The following is a 27,230-nucleotide window of genomic DNA, read 5'->3' as shown; positions in this document are numbered from 1 at the left end:
CCCCCGGGACCCCCACCTGGGGTCCACCTGCTCCAGGGGCAGCCGCAGCCGCGCCGCCACCTCCTCGGGGGTCTCGCTGCCCTCCGAGATGATCCCCACGGACGCCGCGATGGCCTTGGCCGTGATGGGGTGGTCACCTGTCACCATGATCACCTGGGCACGGGGGGGGAACCGGGGGTCACTCGGGGTCCCCCCATGTCCCCACAGTGTCCCCCCTGTCCTTGTCCTCCCCTGTGCCCTCGTGTCCCCCCCGGGTGTCCCCATCCCCAAATCCCATGTGTCACCCCCAATGTCCCCATTGTCCCCCCATCCCCAGTGTCCCCAGTATCCCCATGCCCCCCATCCCCACAATGTCCCCCCCCGTCCCCACAATGTCCCCCCCATCCCCATGCCCCCCCAGTGTCCCCACGTCCCCCCATGTCCCCCCTGTCCCCACAATGTCCCCCCATACCCGTGCCCCCCCAAATGCCCCCATTGTCCCCCCCCGTCCCCCCTGTCCCCCCGTGTCCCCCCCACCCCCACACCCCCCCAGTGCCCCCACATCCCCCCACGCCCCCCGTCCCCCCCCGCCCCCCGTGCCCCCACCCTGATCCCGGCGGTCCGGCACTTCCTCACGGCCTGGGGGACGGTGGCGCGGGGGGGGTCGATGAGGGACACGAGCCCCGCGAAGCAGAGCCCCTGGGCCAGCTCGGGCAGCGCCTCGGGCTCCGTCCCGGGGGGCACCGTCCCGGGGGGCAGCCAGCGGGCACAGAACCCTGGGGGGCACGGGGGATGGGGGGTCAGGGGGGACGGGGGGGGCAGGGGGGTCACAGGGGACAGAGGGGGCTCTGGGGGTACACGGGGGGGGTAGGGGGGTCACAGGGGACAGGGGGGCCGTGTGGGGTAGTGGGTGGCTCAAGGGGGAGGGGATGGATGGGGACATGCACCCACTTCCCAGCCACGCCCCAAACAGGACTCCCCCGGGACCCCTCTCCCTCGGGACCCCTCCCCAGGATCCCCCCCAGCCCCCCACTCACCCAGGACCCCCCACTCCCCCAGGACCCTCTCTCCACGCCCCCCCAGGACCCCCCACTCACCCAGGACCCTCTCCCCGCGCCCCCCCAGCTCCGCGTAGGCCCCCTCGAAGGCCTCCCTCCACTGGGGGTCGAGGGGCAGCTCCTGCCCCCCCAGCAGGACCCCCCGGCACCGCTCCAGGACCCGCTCGGGGGCCCCTTTGAGCACCAGCAGCTGCTGCTCCCCCGCCTCGTGCACCGACACCTGCGGGGACAGGGGCACACCTGAGGCACGGGGGACACGCCTGTCACACTCCTCTAACACACACATCACCCCCCCCACGGCCTCACCTGTCCCACCTGTCCTCACCTGTCCCACCTGTCCCACCTGCGCTCACCTGGAACTTGTTGCTGGAGTTAAAGGGGAGGAGCCCTCACCTGTCCCCACCTGTCCCAGCCCTGTGTCACCGCTATAGCCCCCCCATGGCCTCACCTGTCCCACCTGTCCCACCTGCGCTCACCTGGAACTTGTTGCTGGAGTTAAAGGGGAGGAGCCCTCACCTGTCCCAGCCCTGTGTGACCGCTATAACGCCCCCCATGCCCTCACCTGTCCCACCTGTCCCACCTGCGCTCACCTGGAACTTGTTGCTGGAGTTAAAGGGCAGCTCTGCCACCTTGGGGTGGCGCCCCCTGGCGGCCGCCACGGGCCCCACCGTCACCTCCGCGAACTTGAGCAGCGCCGTCTCGGACGCGTCACCGATGACGTCACGCTGGGGGCGGGGCCGCAGGTGAGGGGGACACGCCCAGGAGGGGTCGGTGGCCCCTCCCAGTCCCTCCCAGTCGCCCCCAGTGCCCACCTTGGCCACGGGCACGTTGTCCTGGCCCGGTTTGAACTGGGCGCGGTTGCAGAGGGCGATGACCCGGCTCAGCATCGTCCACGTCTCCGAGGACTGGTCGAAGCTCTGACCTGGCACGGGCGGGGGGGGTCACCTGGGGGTGTCACCTGGGGGGGCCCAGGTGTGCGGGGAGGGGTCCCAGGTGGGGTATGGGGGTGGATCCAGGTGCCCCAGGTGCCCCCCCAGGTATCCCAGGTGCCCCCAGGTGCCCCAGGTGCCCCTGTCCCACCCGACTGGTCCTCGGTGGTGTCGGCCTCGTGGATCTGGTTGTCGAACCAGAGGTGGGCCACCGTCATGCGGTTCTGGGTGAGGGTCCCGGTCTTGTCGGAGCAGATCACCGAGGTGGAGCCGAGGGTCTCCACGGCCTCCAGGTTTTTCACCACGCAGTTCTTGCTCGCCAGGCGCTTCGCCGTCAGCGACAGGCACACCTGGGCAGGGGGGCGGGGCCTCAGCACCCTCGGGGACCACCCCCGGCACCCTCGGGGACCACCTGGGCACAGGTGAGCCCTGTGGGGCCATGGAGACCCCCCCCAGGCCCCCACGGGTTGTGGTGGGACCTCCTGTCTCCCAGTCCACCCCAGTCCAACCCAGTTCACCCCAGCTGAGTTCTGGTGGGACCCCTGGGGTCAGTGGAGACCCCCAAGCCCCTCCTGGCTCCCAGGTGTTCCCCCTGGCTCCCAAAGACCCCCGAGCCCCCCCCGGTCCCGGTGGCCCCTCCTGCCCCCCCGCTGGCCCCCGTGCCCCCCGGAGGTACCGTGACGGTGGCCAGCAGCCCCTCGGGCACGTAGGCCACCACGATGGCCATGAAGAAGACCATGGCGCGCAGGAAGGGGTACCCGATGACCATGGCCACCACGAAGAAGGTGGCCCCGAAGAAGATGGCGAGGCCGGCGATGATGTCCACGAAGTGCTCGATCTCGATGGCGATCGGGGTCTTCTCGTTCTCCACGCCCGAGGCCAGGCTGGCGATGCGGCCGATGATGGTCCGGTCACCCGTGGAGATCACCAGCCCCGTGGCCGTACCTGGGCACAGGTGAGGGGTGAAGGGGGATCACCAGCCCCGTGGCCGTACCTGGGCACAGGTGAGGGGTGAAGGGGGATCACCAGCCCCGTGGCCGTACCTGGGCACAGGTGAGGGGTGAAGGGGGATCACCAGCCCCGTGGCCGTACCTGGGCACAGGTGAGGGGGGAACAGGTGTGTGGGGAAGGGACAGAGCACAGAGGGTTGGGTGGCCAGGTGGAACCCAGGTGGGACTCACCCAGGTGGGACTCGGGTGCCCAAGTGGGACCCAGCCCCAGGCGTGACCCAGACCCCAGATGGGACCCTGACCCCCAGGTGTGCCCCAGCCCCCCAGGTGAGCCCAGGTGTGCCCCAGCCCCCCAGGTGAGCCCCGTCCCACCCTCCAGGCACATGGTGGAGAAGAAGGCGATGTTCCGGGTCTCCAGGGGCGACTCGTGGGTGCACTCGGGCGAGCGCGTCTGCGGCTCCGACTCCCCCGTCAGCGACGAGTTGTCCACCTGGGGGGGGGGACGGGCGGTCACACCCCCACCTGTGGGCCCCAGGGCCCCAGGTGAGCCCCAGGTGAGCCCCAGGTGAGCCCCCAGCCCACCTTGCAGCCCTGGGCCGACAGGACGCGGATGTCGGCGGGGACTCGGTCGCCCCCCTTGATCTCCACCAGGTCCCCGACCACGAGCTCGTTGGCGTTGATCTGCTGCTTGGCCCCGTCCCGCACCACCGTGGCTTGCTGGGGGCACGGGGGGCAGAGGTGAGAGCACAGGAGAGGCCCCCAGGTGGGCGGGGCGGGGCAGGGGGTGTCCCCACCTGCGGGACCAGGTTCTTGAAGCTGGCGATGATGTTGGTGCTCTTGAACTCCTGGTAGTAGCCGAAGCAGCCGGTGACGACCACGACGGCGATGAGGGCGATGGCCAGGTACAGCTGGGGGGGGGGGACAGGTGAGGGCCTGGGGCCCAGGTACCCCTGTCCTCAGGGTCCGGGGGGGTCCTGGGCATCCGGAGCTCCCACAGGTACACCCAGGTCCCCAGGTGCCCCCCAGCTCCCCAGGTGCCCCCCAGGTGCCCCCCAGCCCCCCAGTTGCCCCCCAGCTCCCCCCCGGGTTCCCCCCAGGTGCCCCTGAGCCCTCCAGTTGTCCCCAAGCCCCCCAGTTGCCCCCCAGTTGTCCCCCAGCCCCCCAGGTGCCCCCCAGTTGCCCCCCAGGTCCCCCCCAGCCCCCCCAGCTCCCCCCCAGTTGCCCCCCAGCCCCCCAGCCACCCCCCAGTTGCCCCCCAGGTGTCCCAGCTCCCCCCCAGTTGCCCCCCTAGCCCCCCCCAGCCCCCCAGTGCCCGCACGTTGTCGGAGGAGCCGCGGTCGCCCTCTCCGATGATGCCCCCCAGTTGCCCCCCCAGTTCCCCCCAGCTCCCCCCCAGTTGCCCCCCCAGTTGCCCCCCCAGTTGCCCCCCAGCCCCCCGGTGCCCGTACGTTGTCGGAGGAGCCGCGGTCTCCCTCTCCCTGCTGCACCCCGTAGGCGATGAGGCAAATGGCGGCCGCCACCCACATGAGGCACTGCAGCCCCCCCGCCAGCTGCCGCCCGAACTTCACGCACTCGGGGGTCCCGCGGGGGGGGCGCAGCTCGTTGGGGCCGTCCCGGAGCAGCCGCTCGGCCGCCACCGCCTCCGGCAGGCCCTGGGGACGGGGCAGGGGTCAGGGGTCAGGGGGGGCAGGGGGGACGGGGGCAGGGGTCAGGGGGTCAGGGGGGGCAGGGGGGACGGGGGCAGGGGTCAGGGGGTCAGGGGGGGCAGGGGGGGCAGGGGTCAGGGGGGGCAAGGGGGTCAGGGGGGACGGGGGCAGGGGTCAGGGGTCAGGGGGGTCAGCGGGGTGAGTGGGATCAGTGGGGTCAGGGGGTCGGAGGGGCAATGGGGTCGGTGGGGTCAATAGGGTCAGGGGGGTCAGCGGGGGCAGTAGGGTCAGTGGGGTCGGGGGGGCAGGGGGGTCAGCAGGGTCAGGGGGGTCAGTGGGGTCAGTGGGGTCAATGGGATTGATGTGGTCAGTGGGGTCATTGGGGTCAGTGGGGTCAGGGGGGGCAGGGGGGTCAATGGGATCAGTGGGGTCAATGGGATTGATGCGGTCAGTGAGGTCAGTGGGGTCAGCAGGGTCAGTGTGGCCAAAGGTGGCCTTGGGGTCGATCGGGGTCAATGGGGCTGATTGGGGTGACTGTGAATGGTGGGGGTCAGTGGGGTCAGGGGTCAAGGGTCACCTTGGTGACGCTGGTGCTGTACTTGATCTCGAGGTCGTTCACGTCGAGCTTGTGATCGTCCTGTGGGGACCCGGCTCAGAGCTGACCCCCCCAGTACAGCCCAGTACGGCCCAGTGACCCCCCAGTGCCCCCCAGGACAGCCCAGTGCCCCCCACTGACCATCCCAGTCCCTCCCATCCCCTCCCAGTGCCCCCCAGTCCCTCCCAGTGCCCCCCATTGACCATCCCAGTGCCCCCCAGTCCCTCCCAGTGCCCCCCATTGACCATCCCAGTGCCCCCCAGTGCCCCCACCACATCCATCTCCTTCTTCATGTCCTCCAGCTTCTCCTTCTCCCTCCTCTTCCCGCGGCCTTTTTTGGGGGTCGGGCCCGGCGGCCCCAGCTCGAAACTCTGGGGGGGAAAAGGTCAAGGGGGATCAAGGGGGGGTCAAGGAGGGGGTCGGGAGGGTCCCTCCCCCCTCCCTCCCCCCTCCATCCTTCTCTCCGTCCCTCTCTCCTCCCTCCCTCCCTGTCCCTTCTCCATCTCTCCTCCATCTCTCCCCCTCCCCATCTCTGCTCCTCTTCTCCCTCCCTCCCTCCTTTCCCCCTCCATCCTCTCTCCATCTCTCCTCAATCCTCTTCCATCCTCCTCCTCCTCCCTCCCTCTGTCCCTCTCCCCACTCACCTCCTTCCCCATGGCGGCTCCCAGTGCTCCCAGTGCTCCCAGTGCTCCCAGTGCTGCCGGGGCCGTCCCCACCTCCCCTTATACCCCCCGTGGGCACCGCCCCAAGGTGACCCTGCCGGGGGGGAGGGGACACCTGGGTCCCTTTTTGGGGAGGAAGGGACACCTTGAAACATCTGGGTGCCTTTTTGGGACACCTGGATGCACCTGGGTCCCTTTTTGGGACACCTTGAAACATCTGGGTGCCTTTTTGGGACACCTGGACACACCTGGGTCCCCTTTGGGGGGGAGGGGACACCTGGGTCCCTTTTTTGGGATACCTGGACAAACCTGGATCCCTATTTTTGGGTGGCAGGGGACACCTGGATCCCCTTTTTGGGACACCTGGACACACCTGGGTCCCTTTTTTGGGGTACCTGGACACACCTGGGGCCCTTTTTTGGGAGCAGGGGACCCCCCAGCCCCGACGCCCTCGGGCTGCCCTTGATCCCCCCTTATCAGGTGGGGCCTTATCAGGGCTTTGCCTCGTTAATGATTAATTGATTAATCACAATTAACGCGAATTTATCGCCTTTATCGCCCTTGTTGGGGGGGTCGGGGGGGGGTCTCTTGGTTCCCATCGTGCTTTGCTCTCACTTTGAGGGGGGGGGAAGGTGTCCTGGGGGGGAGGGGACTCGAGAATTTTGGGGGGGCACTCTGGTGTCCCAGGACCCCCCTTAAAGGGACCCGGGCTTTGGGGGGGGGAGGAGCAAAACCCCCCCACAGATGCCCGGGGGGTTGACCCGGAATTTGGGGGATCCCTAAAAAAACTCCCCAGGAACCCCCAAAACCCCCGAAGATCCCCCAAAACTCCCCCAGGGCCCCCCAGAACCCCTCCACAGGTGTCTGGGGATTTGGGGGGTTCCGGGTGGGCGGAGACTCCCAAAAACGGGCTGAGAGTCCCAAACCCCCCAAAAACGGGCTGAGAGTCCCAAAACCCCCAAAACCCCCCAAAAACGGGCTGAGAGTCCCAAAACCCCCAAAACCCCCCAAAAACGGGCTGTGAGTCCCAAAGCCCCCCAAAATCCCCCCAAAACCCCCCCGAGAGCGCCGAACTCCCCTGTCACGTGACCCGACGGCCACGCCCCCATTGCGCGAAACGACGTCAGGGGCGTGGCCTTTTTGGAGTGGGCGTGGCCAGAAGGCGGAGCGAATGGGGCGCGCATTTGTGGGGAGGGGCGTGGCCCGGGCGGGGTGGGCGTGGCCTCAGCAATGGCGGCGCTGCGCGTGCTCGTGGGTGTGAAGCGGGTCATCGACTTCGCCGTCAAGGTGGGGGCACCTGAGACCCCCCCAGACCCCTCCGAGACCACCCCGAACCCCCCCAGACTCCCCCGGGACCCTCCGGGACTCCCGAGACCCCCCAAACCCCCGAGACCCCCCGGCACCCGAGTGGCGGGGAGGGGTCACACCTGGGGGGTTACCTGGGGACCCCCAAATCCTCGGGACGCCTCCCCCGACACACCTGAGACCCCCCCGTGTCTCCCCGGGACGCGCCCACCCCCCAAACCCTGCCCTGCTTTTCGGTCGGGGGGCGGGTGCGGCCCCCCGGGACCCCCCCGGGACCCCCCGGGACCCCCCGGGGGGGGTCAGACGGGGCTGTTCGGGCCCCCCCGACCCCCCCCCCGTGACCTGTGCCCCCCCAGGTGCGCGTGGCCCCCGGGGGGGGCTCGGTGCAGACGCAGGGGGTGAAGCACTCGCTGAACCCCTTCTGCGAGATCGCCCTGGAAGAGGCCGTGCGGCTCCGCGAGGGCGGCGCGGCCAAGGAGGTCGTCGTGGCCACCGTGGGCACCAAGGCCAGCCAGGTGCGTGGGGGCACAGCCGGGGCACCCCGAACCCCCGGCACCCCCCGGGCACCCCCCGGGCACCCCCGGGCCCCGCGGTGCCCTCCCTGCCCTGCACCCCTGGGACCCCCGGGAGGGTTTGGGGGGCTTGCGTGTCCTGGGGGGGTGTTGGGGTGTCCTGGGGAGGGTGTTGGGGGGGGTTGGGGTGTCCTGGGGGCTTTGGGGTGTCCTGGGGGGGTGTTGGGGGGTTTGGGGTGTCCGGGGGGGATGTTGGGGTCTCTGGAGGGGTTTAGGGTGTCCTGGGGGGGGGTGTTGATGGTCCTTGGGGTGTGTTTTGGTGTGTCCAGGGGGGGGGTTTTGGTGTGTCCAGGGGGGGCTTTGGGGGTCCTTGGGGTGTGTTTTGGTGTGTCCTGGTGGGGGTTGGACCCCCCCGACCCTCCCTTTTGCCCCCCCAGGAGACTCTGTGGAGGTTTTTGGGGGGGTTGGGGGTCCCTGTGGGTGTTTTTGACCCCCTTTGTCCCCCCAGGAGACCCTGTGGGGGTGTTTGGGGGTCCCTGGGGGTGTTTTTGACCCCCTTTGTCCTCCCAGGAGACCCTGTGGGGGTGTTTGGGGGTCCCTGTGGGTGTTTTTGACCCCCTTTGTCCCCCCAGGAGACCCTGGGGGGGTGTTTGGGGGTCCCTGGGGGTGTTTTTGACCCCCCTTTGTCCCCCCAGGAGACCCTCCGCACGGCGCTCGCCGTCGGGGCCGACCGGGCGGTGCTGGCCGAGGTGGGGGAGGGGGTGGCCCTGGGGCCCCTCGAGGTGGCCACGGCCCTGGCCGGGCTGGTGGGGAAGATCCAGCCCCAGCTGGTGCTGCTGGGCAAGCAGGTGAGCCCCTATAGACACCTATAGACCCTTGTAGAACCCCTATAGGTCCCCTATAGACTCCCTGAAACCACAGCTGGTCTTGCTGGGCAAGCAGGTGAGACCCTATAGACACCTATAGACACCTATAGACCCCTGTAGAGCCCCTATAGGTCCCCTATAGGTCCCCTACAGACTCCCTGAAACCACAGCTGGTCCTGCTGGGCAAGCAGGTGAGACCCTATAGACACCTATAGACACCTATAGACCCCTGTAGAGCCCCTATAGGTTCCCTATAGACTCCCTAAAACCCCAGCTGGTGCTGCTGGGCAAGCAGTGACACCCTATAGGGTCCTATGGACACCCCTATGGACCCTTATAGACCCCCAGGGACCCCCATGGACATCGCTATACACCCTTATAGACCCCTACAGATCCCCTATAGGCCCCCTGAAACCCCAGCTGGTGCTGCTGGGCAAGCAGTGAGACCCCCACAGATCCCCTATGGGCTCTCACAGCCCCTTATGGACCCTCCTATAGACACCTGTGCACCCCCATGTAGGCCCCTGTGGACCCCCGCAGCCCCGGGAGGGTCCCTGTGGCCCGGGGGGTGTGGTGGGTCCCCTATGGCCCCCATAGGACCCCCCCTGTCCCCCCCAGGCCATCGATGACGACTGTAACCAGACGGGGCAGCTCCTCGCCGCCATGTTGGACTGGCCGCAGGTACCGCGGGGCACGACGGGACACTGGGGGTGCGCGGCTATCCCGGCATCCCCCGCGGCACCGACCATAGAGATCGACCATAGAGATCATGGCCGCGCGCGGGGCATGACGGGACACTGGGGGTGCTCGGCCGGAGGGGGGATATATCCCATCGTCCTTTGCGGCGGTTTCCGCGCGGGGGGGGCCCAGTTTATGCTGGGAACGCCTCAGTTGGTACTGGGAGAGGCTGTTTTACACTGGGAACGGCCCGTTTCACACTGGGAAGGGCTCCCAGCCCTTACTGGGGCAATCCAAGCCCGTACTGGGATGCCCCCATTCCTTACTGGGATGCCCTCATTTGACACTGGGATGCTCCCACTCCACTGTGGGTGGTCCCAGCCCGCACTGGGACGTTCCCAGTCCATCGCAGTCCCCTCTGTCCCCAGGGCACCTTCGCCTCCCGTGTCCAGCTGGAAGGCGGCTCCGTGCGGGTGGAGCGGGAGGTGGACGCGGGGCTGGAGACGCTGCGGTTGCGCCTCCCGGCCGTTCTCACGGCGGATCTGCGGCTCAACGAGCCCCGTTACGCCACCCTGCCCAACATCATGGTGAGTGGGGCACCCCCGACCCCCCCGAGCCAGGGGAACACCCCCCCAATCCTGGGAACACCCCCGGAATCCTGGGACCCCCCTCAAAACCCCCATTGACTGGGCAGACCTGGGTGTCCCCCCCCTTTTGGGTGTCCCCCAAACCCCTGGGTCCTCTTTGGGAGAATTTGGGGAGGGTTTGGGAGGGGTCCCATCCCTTGGATCCTTTTACGTGATGTTTGGGGGGAGAGGGCCCTTCAACCCCTTGGATCCCTTTTTCAGGGGGCGTTTGGGGAGGGGATTTTGGGGGGGTTTGGGATCTGACTCGCTGTGCCCCCCAGAAAGCCAAGAAGAAGCCCCTGGAGGTGATCCCGGCCGCGGATTTGGGGGTCCCCGCGGGGCCCCCCCGGCTCCGGGTGCTGCAGGTTCAGGAGCCCCCGGCCCGGGCGGGGGGGGAGAAGGTGGAAAATGTCCCGGCCCTGGTGGAGAAGCTGCGGAGCTGCGGCCGCATCTGAGGGGTAAACCAGGACGGACCAGTACGGACCAGTGCCCTCCAGGAACTCCCAGTAACCCCCAGTGCCTTCCAGCCTGGGCCAGTGCCCCCCCATCCCCGCCTAGTGCCCCCAGGACCCCCCCGTCAGCCCAGGCCCCCCAGTGCCTTGTACTTCCCCCAAATAAAGGCGTGGCTGCTCGATGTCATTGTGTCTGTGGGGGTGTGGCCTGAGGGTGGGTCACATATGGGACCATTCGTCCCCTTTTTACTGGGTTATTGGGGGGTGGGACCAGTATGAACCAGTTCGGCACTTGGGGGGTCCCAGTGGGGGCCAGTTTGTCCCCAGAGCATCCTCGTTTGTCCAGTCCCATCCCAGTTTGTCCTGGTCTGGTCCCAATTTGGCCAAGATTGACGCAATGCATCCCAGTTTGTCCCAGTCCATCCCGGTTCATCCCAATTTGTCCCAGTTTATCCCAGTCTGCCCCAGTTTATCTCAGTCCGGTCCCGGTTTACCCCAGTCCATCCCAATTTATCCCGGTGTGTCCCAGTTTGTCCCACTCCGGTCCCAGTTTGTCCCAATTCGTCCCCCCCGCCCCGTTGCCGAGCAACGCCCGGCTCCGCCCCCGTGCGCTGTCACTCAAACCCCCCACCCAATCACGGGGCGCGCCGTCCGCCGGGGCGGAGCTCGCGCTGACAGGCAGGACCGTGAACCAATGGAAACACGCGGAGGGCGAGCCCTGCGGCGGCTCCAGCCAATGAGCGGCGGCCGGGCCCTGCAGCAGCGGCGCGGGCGGCCCCGTACGGCCCCTCAGAGCCGGGGCGGCGACCAAGATGGCGGCGGCGGACGGAGATGACTCGCTCTACCCCATCGCCGTCCTCATCGACGAGCTCCGCAACGAGGACGTGCAGGTACCGCTCCCCGCTATATCCGAGGTCCCTGTAGCGATAGCCGGGGCCCTGTCGCGATATTCGCGGTCCCTCCGCGGCCGCGTGGCCCTCCCGCCGTCGCTCGTCTGAGACGGCCATTCTGATTGGCTGCGGAGGCCTCCCCCCCTCAGTCACGGGCCAATGGGGAGCGACGTTACATCTGAGGAACAGGGGGGTGTCTCGCCCTGATGGTGATGGGATGAATGGCGCGCTCTGATTGGTTGCTGGGCCCCTTTAATTGTGTTACGCGCGTTCTGATTGGCCTGGAATCCCCCCTCCCCAGCGTGGCGCCCCCTGGCGGCGGGGCAGCGCTTGGCGACCCCGCCTCCGCCCTACGTTGGCAAATGGGAGTGCGAGGCCGAGGCGGCGGCGGCCGCCCATTGGCTGGCGACTTTCGTGGGCGGGGTGGGGAGGAGCCAATGGAGGTGCTCGTCTTAGCAGAGGCGCTGCGGGGCCGTGAGACAAGGCTCCTGATTGGCTGGATGGCCTTGGGGGCGTTCCCAGTGGGGGGGCTTTAATTACCCATAATGTTTTAATTACCCCAGGGGGCGCTTCAGTTACCCCTGAGAGGGTATTTTGACCCCTGGGGAGTCTTTAATTACCCGGGGGTAATTCCTGACCCCTTTTCCCCCCCAGCTGCGGCTCAACAGCATCAAGAAGCTCTCGACCATCGCGCTGGCGCTGGGGGTGGAGAGGACCCGCAGTGAGCTCCTGCCCTTCCTCACCGGTACGGGGACCCCCGGGGCTGGGAGGGGGCCCAAAGCCCCCAAACCCAGCGTTGGATGGGGGTGGGCGGGACTTGGGGTGACTGACTGCTCAGGAGGGGTGATTGATCAATTGATTGGTTATTGGTTACAGACACAATCTACGATGAGGACGAGGTGCTCTTGGCGCTCGCGGAGCAGCTCGGGACCTTCACTGCCCTCGTGGGGGGACCCGAGTTCGTGCACTGCCTGCTGGTAGGACCCCAAAATACACCTAAAATACCCCAAAATAACCTCCCAAACGCCCCAAAACCACACCTGGGAACCCCAAAACTGCACATTGGGCTCCCGTGGGGTGACACTGGGCACACGAGGGACCCCGGGGTGGGTCGAGTGGTCCTTGGGGTGGTTTTGGTGGCCCTGTGGGACACGAGGGACCTGCAGACGGTTTGTGGGGCCATGAGGGACCGCGGGATGGTCTGGGTGGGCCGTGGGTTTCATGGGGCGGTTTGGGAGCTCCCCGGGCACAGGGGACCCCCCTCGGTGACGGTCCCACCCCCTGTGCCCGCAGCCCCCCCTGGAGAGCCTGGCCACGGTGGAGGAGACGGTGGTGCGGGACAAGGCGGTGGAGTCCCTGCGGGCCGTGTCCCACGAGCACTCGCCCCCCGACCTCGAGGGGCACTTCGTGCCGCTGGTGAAGCGCCTGGCGGGGGGCGACTGGTTCACGTCGCGCACCTCGGCCTGCGGCCTCTTCAGCGTCTGCTACCCCCGCGTGTCCAGCCCCGTCAAGGCCGAGCTGCGCCAGTGAGTGCCGGGGCTGACCCTGCCGGGGGTCACTGACCCCGCCTGGGGGGACCAACCCAGTCTGGGGGTACCAACCCACCCCTGGGGTCACCGACCCCACCTGGGGGTACCAACCCACCCCTGGGGTCACCGACCCAATCTGGGGGGTACCTACCTAATCCTGGGGGTACCAACCCCACCTGGGGGTACCAACCCCACCTGGGGGGACCTACCTAATCCTGGGGTCACTGACCCCACCTGGGGGGTACCTACCTAACCCTGGGGTCATCGACCCAACCTTGGAGTCACCAACCCCACCTGGGGGTACCAACCTAACCCTGGGGGTACCAACCCACCCCTGGGGTCACCGACCCCACCTGGGGGTACCAACCCACCCCTGGGCTCACCTGGGCTCACCTGGGCACACCTGTCCCCCCCCCTGCCGCAGGTACTTCCGGAACCTGTGCTCGGACGACACGCCCATGGTGCGCCGCGCCGCCGCCTCCAAGCTGGGCGAGTTCGCCAAGGTGCTGGAGCTGGAGCACGTCAAGAGCGAGATCATCCCCATGTTCTCCAACCTGGCCTCCGACGAGCAGGTGGGCACACCTGGGCACACCTGGGGGGCACCTGTGGGTACCTCAGGGACACCTGGGCACACCTGGGGGGCACTGCGGGTACCTCAGGGACACCTGGGGGGCACTGTGGGTACCTCAGGGACACCTGGGCATACCTGGGGGGCACTGCGGGTACCTCAGGGACACCTGGGGGGCACTGCAGGTACCTCAGGGACACCTGGGGACACCTGGGGGGCACCTGTGGGTACCTGCAAGTACCTGGGGGGGCAGCTGTGGGCACATACGGGTACCTGGGGCTCAGCTGTCCCTCCCCTGTCCCCGCTGTCCCCCCGTGCCACCCGTGCCCCCTGTCCCCCGTGCCCGCAGGACTCCGTGCGCCTGCTGGCGGTCGAGGCCTGTGTGAGCATCGCGCAGCTGCTGCCGCAGGAGGAGCTGGAGGGGCTGGTGATGCCCACCCTGCGCCAGGCGGCCGAGGACAAGTCCTGGCGCGTGCGGTACATGGTGGCCGACAAGTTCACCGAGGTGGGGGCACCCCTGGGGGCCTCTGGGGGGGATGTTTGTGCAGGGACCTCTCGGGGACCCTCAGGGACCCTCAGGGACACGTGGGAACACGTGGGAACACGTGGGGACACGTGGGGACAGCGGCACCGTGTCCCCGCAGCTCCAGCGCGCGGTGGGGCCCGAGATCACCAAGACCGACCTGGTGGGCGCCTTCCAGAGCCTGATGAAGGACTGCGAGGCCGAGGTGCGGGCGGCGGCCTCACACAAGGTCAAAGGTCAGCAGGGACCCCGGCACGGCCCCAAAGCCGTGTGTCAGCACCCCAAAGTGTCCCCAGATCCCTCTGTCACCACCCCAAAGTGTCCCCAGATCTGTCTGTCACCACCCTCTGGGTCATCAAATCCACCTGTCACCACCCCAGAATGGCCCCAAATCCATGTGTCGCTGTCTCTGAACGTCCCCAAATCCCCATCACAGTTCTAAATGTCCCCAACCCCCTCTGATGTCCCCAAAACGTCCCCTCTGTGTCCCCAGAGTTCTGTGAGAACCTGTCTCCGGACTGTCGTGAGGCCGTGATCATGGGCCAGATCCTGCCCTGCATCAAGGTGAGGCACTGGGGCACCTGGGGGCACCTGGGACACCTGGGGGCACCTGGGGCACCTGGGGACACACGTGGGGACATCTGGGGACACACCTGGGGGCACACCTGGGGACACACGTGGGGACATCTGGGGACACACCTGGGGGCATCTTTTGGCACCTCCCTGTGGCCTCAGGGCCCGTGGGGGTGGCCTCGGGTGTCAGTGTGTCCCTACCTGTCCCCCCTGCTCCCACCTGTGCTCACCTGTCCCCGTCCCAGGAGCTGGTGTCCGACGCCAACCAGCACGTGAAGTCGGCGCTGGCCTCGGTGATCATGGGCCTGTCCCCCATCCTGGGCAAGGACAACACGGTGGAGCACCTGCTGCCCCTGTTCCTGGCACAGCTCAAGGACGAGGTGGGCACCTGGGACACACCTGGGACACACCTGGGGGCACCTGGGACACACCTGGGGGCACCTGGGGGACATGGGGGACACAGAGGGCACCTGCTGCCCCTGTTCCTGGCACAGCTCAAGGACGAGGTGGGGCACCTGGGGCACACCTGGGACACACCTGGGGGCACCTGGGGGACATGGGGGACGCAGAGGGCACCTGCTGCCCCTGTTCCTGGCACAGCTCAAGGACGAGGTGGGCACCTGGGACACACCTGGGACACACCTGGGGGCACCTGGGGGACATGGGGGACACAGAGGGCACCTGCTGCCCCTGTTCCTGGCACAGCTCAAGGACGAGGTGGGGCACCTGGGACACACCTGGGGGCACCTGGGCACACCTGGGGACACCTGGGGACCCCCCTCCCAGAGCCCCCCAGTGACCCCCGTGTGTCCCAGTGCCCCGAGGTGCGGCTGAACATCATCTCCAACCTGGACTGCGTGAACGAGGTGATCGGGATCCGGCAGCTGTCCCAGTCCCTGCTGCCCGCCATCGTGGAGCTGGCCGAGGACGCCAAGTGGAGGGTGCGCCTGGCCATCATCGAGTACATGCCACTGCTGGCCGGGCAACTGGTGAGACTGGGAGCACTGGGAGGGACTGGGAGGGCTGGCCTGGCCATCATTGAGTACATGCCACTGCTGGCCGGGCAGCTGGTGAGACTGGGAGGACTGGGAGGGACTGGGAGGGCTGGCCTGGCCATCATCGAGTACATGCCACTGCTGGCCGGGCAACTGGTGAGACTGGGAGGACTGGGAGGGACTGGGAGGGCTGGCCTGGCCATCATCGAGTACATGCCACTGCTGGCCGGGCAGCTGGTGAGACTGGGACCACTGGGAGGGACTGGGACCACTGGGAGGGACTGGGACCACTGGGAGGGGCATCATAGTGTTATGGAGTGGTTCATACTGGTCTCTACTGGTCCATACTGGTTTCTCTTCCCCCCCAGGGCGTGGAGTTCTTCGATGAGAAGCTGAACTCGCTCTGCATGGCCTGGCTGGTGGATCACGGTACTGGGAGCACTGGGAGCTGCTGGGGGGGTGCTGGGAGCCCTGAGGGGGTATGGGACCCCCTGGGGGTGGTGTTACCGGCCCGTGCTGGTCCTTACTGGTCCGTACTGGTCCCGCAGTGTACGCCATCCGCGAGGCCGCCACCAGTAACCTGCGCAAGCTGGTGGAGCGGTTCGGGCACACCTGGGCCCAGGGCACCATCGTGCCCAAGGTGCTGGCCATGGCCGCCGACCCCAACTACCTGCACCGCATGACCACCCTCTTCTGCATCAACGTGAGAGCCTGGGGGGCACCTGGGGGGGCTGGGGGCACCTGGGCACACCTGGGGGGCATTGGGAGGCATCTGACGGGGTCTGGGAGCACCTGGGCACACCTGGGCGGGTTGTGCGGGCGGGAGGTGACCCCGCAGCAGATGCTGGGGGGGCGGGTTGGGGGCTCTGTGGGCGTGTCCCGGGTGTGTCCCAGGTGTCCCAGGCGTGTCTCACCTGTCCCCCAGGTGCTGTCCGAGGTGTGTGGGCAGGAGGTGACCACGCAGCAGATGCTGCCCACGGTGCTGCGCATGGCGGCCGACGCCGTGGCCAACGTGCGGTTCAACGTGGCCAAGTCGCTGCAGCGCATCGGGCCCATCCTGGACAGCGGGTAAGGGCCCCTGGGCACACCTGGGCACACCTGTGTGCACCTGTAACACCTCTACACACTTGTACACACGTGTACATACCTGAACACCCCTGTGCCACCTGTCCCAGGACGCTGCAGACGGAGGTGAAGCCGGTGCTGGAGAAGTTGACGCAGGACCAGGACGTCGACGTCAAGTATTTCGCACAGGAGGCACTGACAGGTGAGGGGACACCTGGGGGACACCTGGGGGCACATGGGACACACCTGGGGGGACGCGGGGGGACATGGGACACACCTGGGGGACACCTGGGGGGACATGGGACACACCTGGGGCACACCTGAGGGGACATGGGACACACCTGGGGGGACACCTGGAGGGTACTTGGGACACACCTGGGGGACACCTGGAGGGTACTTGGGACACACCTGGGGGACACCTGGGGGGACATGGGACACACCTGGGGGACACCTGGAGGGTACTTGGGACACACCTGGGGGACACCTGGGGGGACATGGGACACACCTGGGGGGACATGGGACACAGGGGGGATCATGGAGGGGACGTGGGACACCTGGGGGGATGGAGAACACCTTGGGGGGACACACCTGGGGACATGTGAGGGCACACGGGGTGTTGGGGACACTGGGGGGACATAAAGGACACCTTTGGGGGGGGACACAGGAGCGACATTGGGGGTGTTTGGGAGCACTGTGGGGGGACACGGGGTGGGCTCTGGTGACACTTGGGGACACGGAGGTCACCCTGTGACCTCTCTGTCTCCCCCCCTCCCTCCCGCAGTGCTGGCCTTGGCCTGACCCCCCCTGGGACCCCCCCGCATGTGACCGGCGCTGTGACCCCCCCCCCCGGTGTCACCCCCCCTCCTTTCGGTGTCCCCTCCCCCCCCGGGGGTGTCACCGTGTCCCCCCCTCCCCTTCCCCCCCTTTCCTGCGCTGTTAATTAATTAATTACTGGTTATTTCACCGTTAATAAAAACGACAACGAGGGTCCGCTGCCGTTTATTTTGGGGGGGGGGGCGACCAAACGGGATATTTGGGGTGGGAGGGTGGTGCGTGTATTTTGGGTGCGTCACGTGGTGCAAGAAACGCCCCCCCGGTAATTAAAAGAAGGGTTGTGGCCCTTTAAATCCAGCTGAGGGCGTGGTCTCTGCTGGCCACGCCCCCTAGCTGCGCACGCGCAGTTCCCCCTCGCTTGGCCACGCCCCCCCGCACCGGAGCCGGGACCCGGCGAGAGGCGGGAAAAGCTCCGGGACCCCTGTGGGGGAGCAGAGACCCCCCGGGACCTTCGGGGACCCCCCCGAGGGGATCCGGGACCCCCCGGGACCTCCCGGGCGCCCCCAGAGCCCCCTCAGGCACCCCGCGGGTTCCCGGATGTCGGACTCGGGGCAGAGCCCCGCCCCCGCCGCGCGCAGGCGCTGCTGGAACCGCGAGAAGGAGCCGGAAGGAGGCGGGGCCGAGAGACGGGTGGGCGGGGCTTGGGATGATTGGCAGGTGCAGGGTGGGAGAGGGCGTGGCTTCACTCTTTGGGCGGGGCCTGAGGGATGAGTGGGCGTGTCTGGAGCTTTGTGTGCGGTGTTATAGATATGTGGGCGTGGTTAGCTGGCGGTGGGTGTGGCCTGAGCCAAGGGCGTGACCCTGCTGACCCCGTTTCCCCCCCCCAGGAGGTCGGGGAGGAGCCCCCGGGGCCCCCCCAGAAGACCCCGATCATCCTGGCGAAGCCCCCTGGAGAACGCGTGAGCGGGGGGGGGGCACTGGGAGGGACTGGGATGGAGCGGGGGACACTGGGAGGGACTGGGGGGCACTGGGAGGGACTGGGAGGGCAGTATGACCTTGTATGGGGGGCACTGGGAGGGAATTGGGAGGGACTGGGGGGCACTGGGGGGCACTGGGAGGGACTGGGAGGGCAGTATGACCTTGTATGGGGGGCACTGGGAGGGAATTGGGAGGGACTGGGGGGCACTGGGAGGGACTGGGAGGGCAGTATGACCTTGTATGGGGGGCACTGGGAGGGAACTGGGAAGGACTGGGAGGGTGTTACACGCTCTGATGTCATCGTTTTGGGGTGGGTGTGTCCCCAGCAGGCTCCACCCACCCAGAAGGCAGGACCATTGCAGGCCCCGCCCCCTCCCGCACCGGCCCCGCCCATCGTGCTGATGAAGGCACGGGGTGAAGAGGGGCGGGGCCTCTCAGGGGGTGGGGCCTCCCAGGGGGAGGGGCCGGTACAGCCCCCGCCCCCCGAGAGGGAGGGGCCCCGCCCCACCCAGCCCATGTACCAACTGCACGGGAGGGGCCTCCCCCCCCCGGGGGCACCTGACCGTGAGTGGGGGAGGGGCTAAAGGGGGAGGGGCTAAAGGGGGAGGGGCTGGGGTATGTAAATGAGGGGGCAGGGTCAATGAGGGAGGGGGTGCAGTATGTAAATGGAGGGGCGGGGTCAGTTGTGGGAGGGGCAGTGGTTTGGGGGCGGGGCTAAGGGCTGGGTGGGGTAGGAGGGGAGGGGTTAAAGGTTGTGGGTGTGGCTAAATGTTTTTGGGTGTGGTTCGGGGTACTGGGTGGGGCTAAGGGGGTGGGGCTGGAGGGGTGTGGTTAAAGGGGGTGGGTATGGCTAAGCGTGGGCGTGGTTTAGGGTTGTGGGTGGAGCCAAGGGAGGGGACTGAGCTCAGGGGGGTTGGGCAGACGGAGGGGGCGGGGTTTAAGCGTTTGGGGTGCAGGTAATGGCGATGGGCGTGGTCATCATTTGTGGGCGGGGTCAGACTCAAGGGGGCGGGGCTAAAACCTTGGACTGGTGTCAGTGGGGAGTTCGGATAAAGGGAGGGGGAGGGGTTTGGGATTGTGGGTGTGTCCCCCCAAAGGGGGTGTGGCCCCAGTGGGCATGGCCCCACCTGTCTGGCCCCGCCCCCTCCCAGCGGCCCAGGCCCAGGCCCGGCTGGCGGCGCCCGAGAAGATGAAAACCAGTATCAAACTGGTGGACGAGCAGATGAACTGGTGCGACAGCGCCCTCGAGGTGGGGGGGACAGGAACGGGTGGGGAGGGGCTTGGGGGTGTCCCAGAGCCCTCCCAGTGACTCCCAGTGCCCCCAGTTCCTCATGGAGCAGACGGACGTGCTCGTGGTCGGGGCCCTGGGGCTGCAGGGGACGGGCAAGTCCACGGTGCTGTCACTGCTGGCCGGGAACCAGCCCGAGGAGGACCCGCGGTACTGGGGGCACTGGGAGGGGCTGGGAGGGGGTTCTGGGCTCCGGGGGGGCACTGGGAGGGGCTGGGAGGGGGTTATGGGCTCCTGGGGGGGCAATGGGAGGGGCTGGGAGGGGGTTGTGGGCTCCGGGGGGGTATTGGGGTGCACTGGGAGGGGCTGGGAGGGGGTTATGGGCTCCTGGGGGGGGCACTGGGAGGGGCTGGGAGGGGCTGGGAGGGAGTTATGGGTTCCTGGGGGGCACTGGGATGCACTGGGATGCACTGGGAGGGTCTCACTGGTTCCCCCCCAGGTCGTTCGTGTTCCGGCCGCAGCCCCCCGAGCTGCGGGAACGGGGGGGGGCCCAGACCGGGGGCATCGACCTGTTCGTCACCCAGGAGCGGGTTCTGTTCCTGGACACCCAGGTAATTAGCACTAATTAACAGGATTTACTACCGATTACCGTAATTACCCCCATTACCGTAATTACCCCATTACCGTAATTACCCCCATTACCGTAGTTACCCCCATTACCGTAATTCCCCCACTTCACTCCCCTCCTTTCCCCTTGCCCCTCATTACCATATGGGGGGCGTGGTCTCTCCCACTGACCCCACCCCTCTTGGCCCCGCCCCCAGCCCATCCTTAGCCCCGCCCACCTGGACCACCTGATCAACAATGACCGGAAGTTGCCCCCGGAATTCGCGCTGCCCCACGCCTACGTGGAGACACAGGTGAGGGGGCGGGGACACGGGGTGGGAGGGGCCCGGGATGCTAATGAGGGGCAGGTATGCTAATTGCGCTCATGAATATTCACCAGTCGCTGCAGATCGCGGCCTTCCTGTTCACCGTGTGCCACGTGGTGCTGCTGGTGCAGGATTGGTTCACCGACCTGGGGCTCTACAGGTGGGCACCCAAAACCCCCCCAAACCCACCCGAAACTCACCTCAAACCTGACCTCACACCTGACCAAACTGTCCCCAAACTGTCCCCAAACTGTCCCCAAACCCCCCAAACCGCCCCCTTTCCCCCCAGGTTCCTGCAAACGGCCGAGATGGTGAAGCCCCCGACGCCCTCCCCGAGCCACGACTCGAGCGGGGCCGGGGCCGAGGAGCCCTCGGAGTATTACCCACACCTGGGTGAGCCCCACGGATCTGCCCCACGGATCTGCCCCATGGACCCTGCCCTATGGATCCTGCCCTATGGATCCTGCCCCACGGATCCCAGCCCCACAGCCACCCCTAAACCCCCTCCCCAGCCCCACAACCCCCAATTCCAGCCCCATTTTTCCCAACTCCCGCCCCACAACCCCTGTTTTTTGCCCCACAACCCCTGTTTTTTGCCCCATAACCCCTCTTTTTTGCCCCCCAACCCCTATTTTTTGCCCCATAACCCCCGTTTTTTGCCCCAGTGTTTGTGCAGACCCGGGCCCCCCCCGACTGTTTCTCCCCCCGCCGGCTGGGGCAGATGCAGCAAGTTTTGGGGCGACTCATGGCCCACTCACGGCTCAAGTACCGGGGTAGGGGGGATCTGGGGGTCTGGGGTGGTCTGGGGGGGGTTGGAGGGGCTTTGGGGGGGGTTTTGAGGGGTCCTGTGGGGACTTTTTGCAGGGGTTTGGGGGGTCCCCGGGGATTTTTGAGGGTCCCAGGGGGACTCTTGGGGTCCCTGGGGGGTTTCTGGGGATATTTTGGGGGTTTCTGGGGTCCCTGAGGTGGTTTTGGAGGTTTTTGGGGTCCCTGAGGTGGTTTTTTGGGGGGTTTTGGGGTCCCCCAGGGTCCCTGTCGATGCGGGAGCTGCTCCCGGGGGGTTTGGGGGCCCCCCCGGGCCCCCCCGAGGCCGAGGTGAACCTGTTCCTGCTGCCCCCTCTGGAGGACGAGGGCGACGACCCCCCCCCCGCGGGCAGGTACGGACCAGTATGGACCAGTATGGACCAGTACGGACCAGTCTGGACCAGTACGGACCAGGGACCCCCCCCAGGCCCCTCCCAGTAACCCCAGTGTGTCCCCCCAGGTGTGGGGGGGCCCCTGTTCCCGGCCCTGCCCCCGTTCCGGGGCCGGGGGGGGCTCGGGGGGCTCCTGGCCCGGCTCCGGGGGCGAGTCCTGGCGGCGGCGCGGTCCCAGTTATCCCACAGCCTGCTCACCGAGCGCAACTGGTCAGACTGGGGGCTGGGGGGGGTGGGAGGGGGCTGGGAGGGACTGGGAGGGGATTGGGGAGGACTGGGAGAGGACTGGGAGGACTGGGAGGGACTGGGGGCACTGGGAAGGGGATTGAGGGGCACTGGGAGGGACTGGGAAGGGTTTTGGGGGTGACTGGGAGGTACAGGCGGGCACTGGGAGGGACTGGGAGGCACTGGGAGGGGGTTTGGGGGTAACTGGGAGGGACTGGGAGGGACTGGGGGCACTGGGAAGGGGATTGAGGGGCACTGGGAGGGACTGGGAAGGGTTTGGGGGTGACTGGGAGGTACAGGCGGGCACTGGGAGGGACTGGGAGGCACTGGGAGGGGGTTTGGGGGTAACTGGGAGGGAATATCTGGTCTGTATTGGTCTGTCCTGGTCCATACTGGTCTGTACTGGTGCAGGTTCCACTACGCCGCCCGGATCTGGGACGGGGTGAAGAAATCGTCAGCCCTGGCCGAGTACGGGCGGTTACTGGGCTGAACTGGGCTGGACTGGGCTGGACTGGGCTGGACTGGGAGGGGGGTCAGGGCATCAATAAACCCTCTGGAAACCCCCAAAATGCCTCGTTTGCATTTTAATTAATTACCCCTCAATTACCCCAAACCCTTAATTATCTCCAACTCCCTAATTACCCCTTAATTAACTCTTAATTACCCTCCCGAACTCCCTTCTCCCCCCCTGTCCCCTCACGGCTTCGCGCCCAAAAAAACGGCGCGAAAAAAAGGGCGGGAAACCCCCCCACCCTTGGAGGACCCGCGTGGCCCGGCAGGGTCCTCCAGCGCATGCGCAGTAACCAGGACAAGGTGCCGCTACCATAGAGCGGGGGGGCGGCGGCGCAGAGCGGCTCCATGAGGGAGCCCTGGGGCGGTTTCCGGTGAATGGCGGCGAAGGGGGCGATGCCCGAAATCCCCTTCACGAGGGTCGTGTCCGTGTCCAGCGAGGACCCGGTGGGGCCTGGGGGGCTCTGGGGGGCCGGGGAGGCTCTGGGGGTCCCGCACTGACCCTCCCCGCGTGTCCCCGCAGCGGCACCCGGCGCAGAACCTGCTGGACCCCGATGGCGGGGGGAAATGGAGGGGGGCGGCGGCCGGGGAGAAACAGCTCAGCGTGGTGCTGGAGGTGACTGGGGGCACTGGGGTGACTGGGAGATACTGGGAGGGACTGAGAAACAGCTCAGCGTGGTGCTGGGGGGGACTGGGGGTCTCCCAGGGGTCTCACCGTGGCCTCTCCCCCAGCTCGGGGGGTCCCGCCCCATCAACTCCCTGCACATCGGGAATGACGGAGCCGCTTTCGTGGAAGTGCTCGGGGGGTCCTCGGCCGGGGGGGACTTCCAGGTGAGTCCTGAGTCTGTCCTGACCCTCACCTGGGGGCTCCTGAGCCTCACCTGTAACCCCTGACCCTTCCCTGCTCTCACCTGTCTCACCTGTGCAGGTGTTGCTCCCCCCCTCAGCCCTGATGTCTCACCTGTCCCTGTCTCCCCTGTCTCACCTGTGCAGGTGCTGCTCCCCCCTCAGCCCTGATGTCTCACCTGTCCCTGTCTCACCTGTGCAGGTGCTGCTCCCCTCCTCAGCCCTGATGTCTCACCTGTCCCTGTCTCACCTGTGCAGGTGCTGCTCCCCTCCTCAGCCCTGATGTCCCCCAGCGAGAGCCGGGCGGGGACGGGGCCCAGGCGGGTTCGGCTCTTCGGGCCCGAGCACCTGGTGGGGGCCAAACACCCCTGGGACCGGCTGAAGGTGGTGCTGAGCCAGCCCTACTGCCAGGTGAGACACCCCTGGGGGGTGAGACACACCTGGGGGGGGGGTAAGACACACCTGGGGGGTCAAACTCACCTGTGTCCCCCCCCCAGAGCCGCCCCTTCGGTCTCTCCTTCATCCGGGTTTTCGCGGCCCCCGAGGACAACGAGACCCCCCCTGAGACACCTGTGAGTGACCCCAAAAGGACCCCCCCAAAATCTCCAGGTCCAGGCGGGATTCTGGGGGTCTGGGGTGGGATTTTGGGGATCTGGGGTGGGATTTTGGGGGTCCAGGTGTGATTTTGGGGGTCTGGGTGTGATTTTGGGACCTAGGGTGGAATTTTGGGGGTCTGGGTGTGATTTTGGGGGTCTGGGTGTGATTTTGGGGATCTGGGGTGTGATTTTGGGGGTCCAGGTGTGATTTTGGGGATCTGGTGTGCAGTTTTGGGGTCCGGGTGTGATTTTGGGGTCCCCACCCTGCTGTGCCCCCCCAGGTTCGTCGCCTGGGCCCCTTCGTGCTGCGGGGGGAGGGGGCAGGGAGCCCCCCCCGCCGCCCCCCTGGGGCCCTGTTCTACCAGCGCCCCTCCCCCAGCACAGGTAACCCCTCCCCCATCCTCCAAACCCCCCTGGGACCCCCCAGGACCCCCCTGACCCCTCCCCTGCCCCCCCCAGACCCCCCAAAGGACCCCCCGAAGGACCCCCCTGGCCCCAGTTACGCCGTTGCTGCCCTCCAGGTAAGGACCCCCCCCCAAAACAACCCCCTGAGGGGACCCCCAAACCCAGGGGGGGCTGAAAACCCTCCAGCCTCAGCCTGGGACCCCCAAACTCCCCCCTGAGGGAACCCTCAAACTCAGGGGTCCCCCCCAACTTTTAAATCTCCCCCCAGGCCAGCGCAGGCTCCGCCCCCAAGGTAAGGACCCCGCCCAAAACTCGGGGGGGGGCTGAAAACCCCCCAGGCCCACTCTGAGACCCCCACAAATCTCTCTGGGACCCCCAAACACAGGGGGGACCCTCCAGTTCTTCCAAAATCTCCCTCCAGGCCAGCGCAGGCTCCGCCCCCAAGGTAAGACCCCACCCCCCACCCCAAAAAACCCCCCTGAGGGGACCCCCAAACTCAGGGGTCCCCCAATTCCTCCTAAACATCCTTCCAGGCCGGTGCAGGCTCCTCCCCCAAGGTAAGGACCCCCACCCCCAAAAAACCCCCCTGAGGGGACCCCCAAACCCAGGGGGGGCTGAAACCCCTCCCTGGGACCCCCCAAATTCATTCTGGGGCCCCCAACTCCTCCTAAACATCCTTCCAGGCCGGTGCAGGCTCCTCCCCCAAGGTAAGGACCCCCCACCCCCCCCGAGGGGACCCCCAAATACGGGGGGACCCCCCAAACCCCCCCTGACCCCCCCTGACCCCCCTTTCTCTCCCGCAGCCCCCCAAGCGCCGCCCCCCCCCCAGCACCAACGGCACCGCCCCCCCCAAGCAGCCCAAGCCCCCCCGGTCCCCCCGGGCCTCGGGGCCCCCCCGGGCCCCCCCCGGGCCCCCCCGGAGCCCCGGGGGCGCGGTGCTGGGGGGGGTGGTGCTGGTGCTGAGCGGGTTCCAGAACCCCCTGCGGGGGCAGATCCGCGCGGCCCGCCGTGGCCATGGGGGCCCAGTACCGGCCCGACTGGACCCCCGACAGCACCCACCTGGTGTAAGGGACACCCCCGGGCCCCTCCCGCCCCCAGGTGACCCCCCGGTGACCCCCCTGACCCCTCCTCTCCCCCACAGGTGCGCCTTCCCCAGGACCCCCAAGGCCGCCCGGGCCCGGCAGCTCGGGGGGGTCGTGGTGGGGCCCGACTGGGTCTGGGACTGCCAGAGGGAGCAGAGGAGGCTGCCCTGCGGCCCGTAAGGACACCTGGGGGCACCTGGGCACACCTGGGGGGGGACACACCTGGGGGGGGGACACACCTGGGGGGGAGCACCTGGGCACACCTGGGCACACCTGGGGGGACATACCTGTGCCATGGGACACACCTGGGGACACCTGGGGACAGGGACACACCTGGGGACAGGGACACACCTGGGGGGACACACCTGTACCATGGGACACACCTGGGGGGGAACACCTGGGGACAGGGACACACCTGGGGGGACACACCTGTGCTGTGGGGACACACCCACACCTGGGTACTCAGACACTGGGGGCGGGGTAAAGGGGGGGGCAGAGGGGAGGGGGGAAGGTTGTGCACGGGAGGGATAAAATGACACACCCACGATGGGCGTGGCCTCCCTGCCCCTCCCCCCTCAGGTACCTCCTGGACGGCTCCGCCTCCTCGGGCAGTGAGGAGGAGGAGGAGGAGGAGGAGCCTGAGGACGCCCCACCCCCTCCACGGCCCCGCCCATCCCCCAACGCAAAAAAAGGGGCGGGGCCACCTCCCACCCCCCCACCACCTGCCACAGCCCCGGCCACGCCCCCCGAGTCAGGTGACAGCGACAGCCAATCGGAGCAGTGAGTTTATTGGGGGGTGGGGAGGGGGTGGGGTCAAACTGGCCACGCCCCCTGACCCCTCCCCCACCCCAGGGACGACCCCTACGGAGGCTCCACCGAGGAGAACAGCGAGGAGGGGGAGGGGCCCGAGGAGCCCATCCCCCCCCCTACCCGGTGGGTGCCCCTCCCCCCGCCCCTCCCCCACCCCCAGGACCCTCCAATTTCTGACCCTGCCCCTCCCCCCACAGACTTTTTTGAGGACAAAACCTTCTTCCTGCACGGGGACTTCCCGGAGGGGGAGGGGCGGCGGCTGAGACGGCTCGTCATCGCCTTCGGGGGGTCAGAGGGGGGCACCGGGGGGGTTTGGGGGGGGTTTGGGGGGTCAGACTGGGGGCACTGGGGGGGTTTGGGGGCACTGGGGGGGTTTGGGAGCACTGGGGGGCACTGGGAGGGAATTGGGGGAAATTGGGAGGGTCTGTTAGAGTGATACAGGTTTGTACTGATGGGGGGGGTTTAAAGGGGTCTGTGTGGGTCAGTACTGGTCCGTACTGGTCCGTACTGGTGTGGGGGGGTTTAAAGGGGTCTGTACTGGTTTGTACTGGTGGGGGGGGGTTTAAAGGGGTCTGTGTGGGTCAGTACTGGTCTGTACTGGTCCGTACTGGTCCATACTGGTCTGCTCTGCCCCACACAGCACCCTGTCCCCCTCCCTGGACGACTCAGTGACCCACGTGGTGAACCCGCCCAGGACTGGGACCCCCGCCCTCGAGGAGGTGGGTCCTGGGGGGACCTTGGGGTGGGCGGGGCCTTCCAGGAGGTGGGTGTGGCCACCGGGTGAGGGGTGGGGCCTCTCCTGTCAGCCCTGCCCCCAACCCTTGGCTCCACCCCCAGGCGCTGGAGCTCCGCCCCTCACTGACCTTCGTGCGTCCCCATTGGCTGGAGCTGTGCGGGGAGCGGCAGCGCCCCCTGCCGGCCGCGCCCTTCGCTGTTGGACCCCGCGCGTGACGTCATCGGGGTGATGTCATTACGGCCCCTGCCCCACCCCGAGGGGAATTAAAGTGGTTTTGGGTAAAAAACCTGGCGTTGTGTCACGAGTCCTTTCAAGCAGGACCCCGCCTCAAACGTTGCCCCTTTAATGAGGACCCCGCTCAGATGCTGCCCCTTTAAGGAGGCCCCACCACTTCAGAGGTTGCTCCTTTAAGGAGAACCCTCAATGCAGATATTGCCCCTTTAAGGAGGGCCCACTTCAAGCATTGCTCCTTTAATAACCTTCGAGTTTTTATTGGTGGTCCCCCCCCTCC

General features: G+C 67.4%; 5 protein-coding genes and 1 long non-coding RNA gene across 6 annotated transcripts; 4 read left to right on the top strand and 2 right to left on the bottom strand.

Moving 5' to 3' along the window:
- Positions 1–16: 16 nt before the first annotated feature.
- Positions 17–5,930, bottom strand: LOC127466153 (potassium-transporting ATPase alpha chain 1-like; the record flags this gene model as incomplete). Its single annotated transcript, XM_051776758.1, has 14 exons — positions 5,802–5,930; positions 5,430–5,528; positions 5,140–5,199; positions 4,365–4,568; positions 3,711–3,824; positions 3,499–3,633; positions 3,289–3,406; positions 2,643–2,911; positions 2,118–2,316; positions 1,850–1,959; positions 1,628–1,762; positions 1,077–1,257; positions 586–755; positions 17–153 (listed from the first exon to the last, which is right to left on the bottom strand). Coding segments are annotated over exons 1-14 (1,943 nt in total), but the record flags the coding sequence as incomplete, so codon positions are not given.
- Positions 5,931–7,008: 1,078 nt separating this feature from the next.
- LOC127466148 (electron transfer flavoprotein subunit beta-like) lies at positions 7,009–10,440 on the top strand. The gene is made up of 6 exons (XM_051776755.1): positions 7,009–7,106; positions 7,481–7,639; positions 8,332–8,484; positions 9,121–9,183; positions 9,609–9,767; positions 10,088–10,440. Exons 1-6 carry the CDS (start codon positions 7,050–7,052, stop codon positions 10,259–10,261), a joined length of 765 nt encoding a protein of 254 aa, XP_051632715.1. The 5' UTR covers positions 7,009–7,049; the 3' UTR covers positions 10,262–10,440.
- A 563-nt stretch (positions 10,441–11,003) lies between these two features.
- On the top strand, positions 11,004–17,390 carry LOC127466147 (serine/threonine-protein phosphatase 2A 65 kDa regulatory subunit A alpha isoform). Its single transcript, XM_051776754.1, has 15 exons — positions 11,004–11,148; positions 11,803–11,893; positions 12,025–12,125; positions 12,442–12,674; positions 13,102–13,249; positions 13,595–13,750; positions 13,890–14,004; positions 14,262–14,332; positions 14,587–14,721; positions 15,157–15,330; positions 15,705–15,765; positions 15,885–16,039; positions 16,262–16,404; positions 16,512–16,603; positions 17,183–17,390. The coding sequence occupies exons 1-15, from the start codon at positions 11,071–11,073 to the stop codon at positions 17,197–17,199; spliced, it is 1,770 nt and encodes a 589-aa protein (XP_051632714.1). The 5' UTR covers positions 11,004–11,070; the 3' UTR covers positions 17,200–17,390.
- Positions 13,293–13,547, bottom strand: LOC127466149 (uncharacterized). Its single transcript, XR_007902622.1, has 3 exons — positions 13,467–13,547; positions 13,343–13,393; positions 13,293–13,311 (listed from the first exon to the last, which is right to left on the bottom strand). It is a non-coding gene; the product is annotated as an uncharacterized LOC127466149 (long non-coding RNA).
- A 252-nt stretch (positions 17,391–17,642) lies between the features above and the next one.
- LOC127466150 (nonsense-mediated mRNA decay factor SMG9-like) lies at positions 17,643–22,294 on the top strand. Its single transcript, XM_051776756.1, has 13 exons — positions 17,643–17,865; positions 18,063–18,134; positions 18,480–18,717; positions 19,305–19,402; positions 19,479–19,591; positions 19,881–19,992; positions 20,206–20,301; positions 20,388–20,473; positions 20,603–20,706; positions 20,979–21,086; positions 21,341–21,466; positions 21,578–21,719; positions 22,146–22,294. The coding sequence occupies exons 1-13, from the start codon at positions 17,773–17,775 to the stop codon at positions 22,222–22,224; spliced, it is 1,467 nt and encodes a 488-aa protein (XP_051632716.1). The 5' UTR covers positions 17,643–17,772; the 3' UTR covers positions 22,225–22,294.
- A 284-nt stretch (positions 22,295–22,578) lies between these two features.
- On the top strand, positions 22,579–27,181 carry LOC127466152 (DNA repair protein XRCC1-like). The gene is given in 18 exon segments (XM_051776757.1): positions 22,579–22,691; positions 22,768–22,860; positions 22,977–23,075; positions 23,349–23,501; positions 23,588–23,662; positions 23,968–24,070; positions 24,146–24,207; positions 24,360–24,383; positions 24,477–24,536; positions 24,625–24,648; positions 24,775–24,798; positions 24,895–25,089; positions 25,091–25,155; positions 25,233–25,349; positions 25,753–25,953; positions 26,026–26,271; positions 26,624–26,702; positions 26,821–27,181. Coding segments are annotated over 18 exon segments (1,803 nt in total). The 5' UTR covers positions 22,579–22,622; the 3' UTR covers positions 26,935–27,181.
- The last annotated feature ends 49 nt before the right edge of the window (positions 27,182–27,230 follow it).

This window comes from Manacus candei, unplaced genomic scaffold, assembly GCF_025592945.1.
Source record: "Manacus candei isolate 608988 ecotype Guabito, Panama unplaced genomic scaffold, ASM2559294v1 h1tg000620l, whole genome shotgun sequence".
Taxonomy (NCBI): domain Eukaryota; kingdom Metazoa; phylum Chordata; class Aves; order Passeriformes; family Pipridae; genus Manacus; species Manacus candei.
This window is presented reverse-complemented; position numbering and strand designations above follow the sequence as displayed.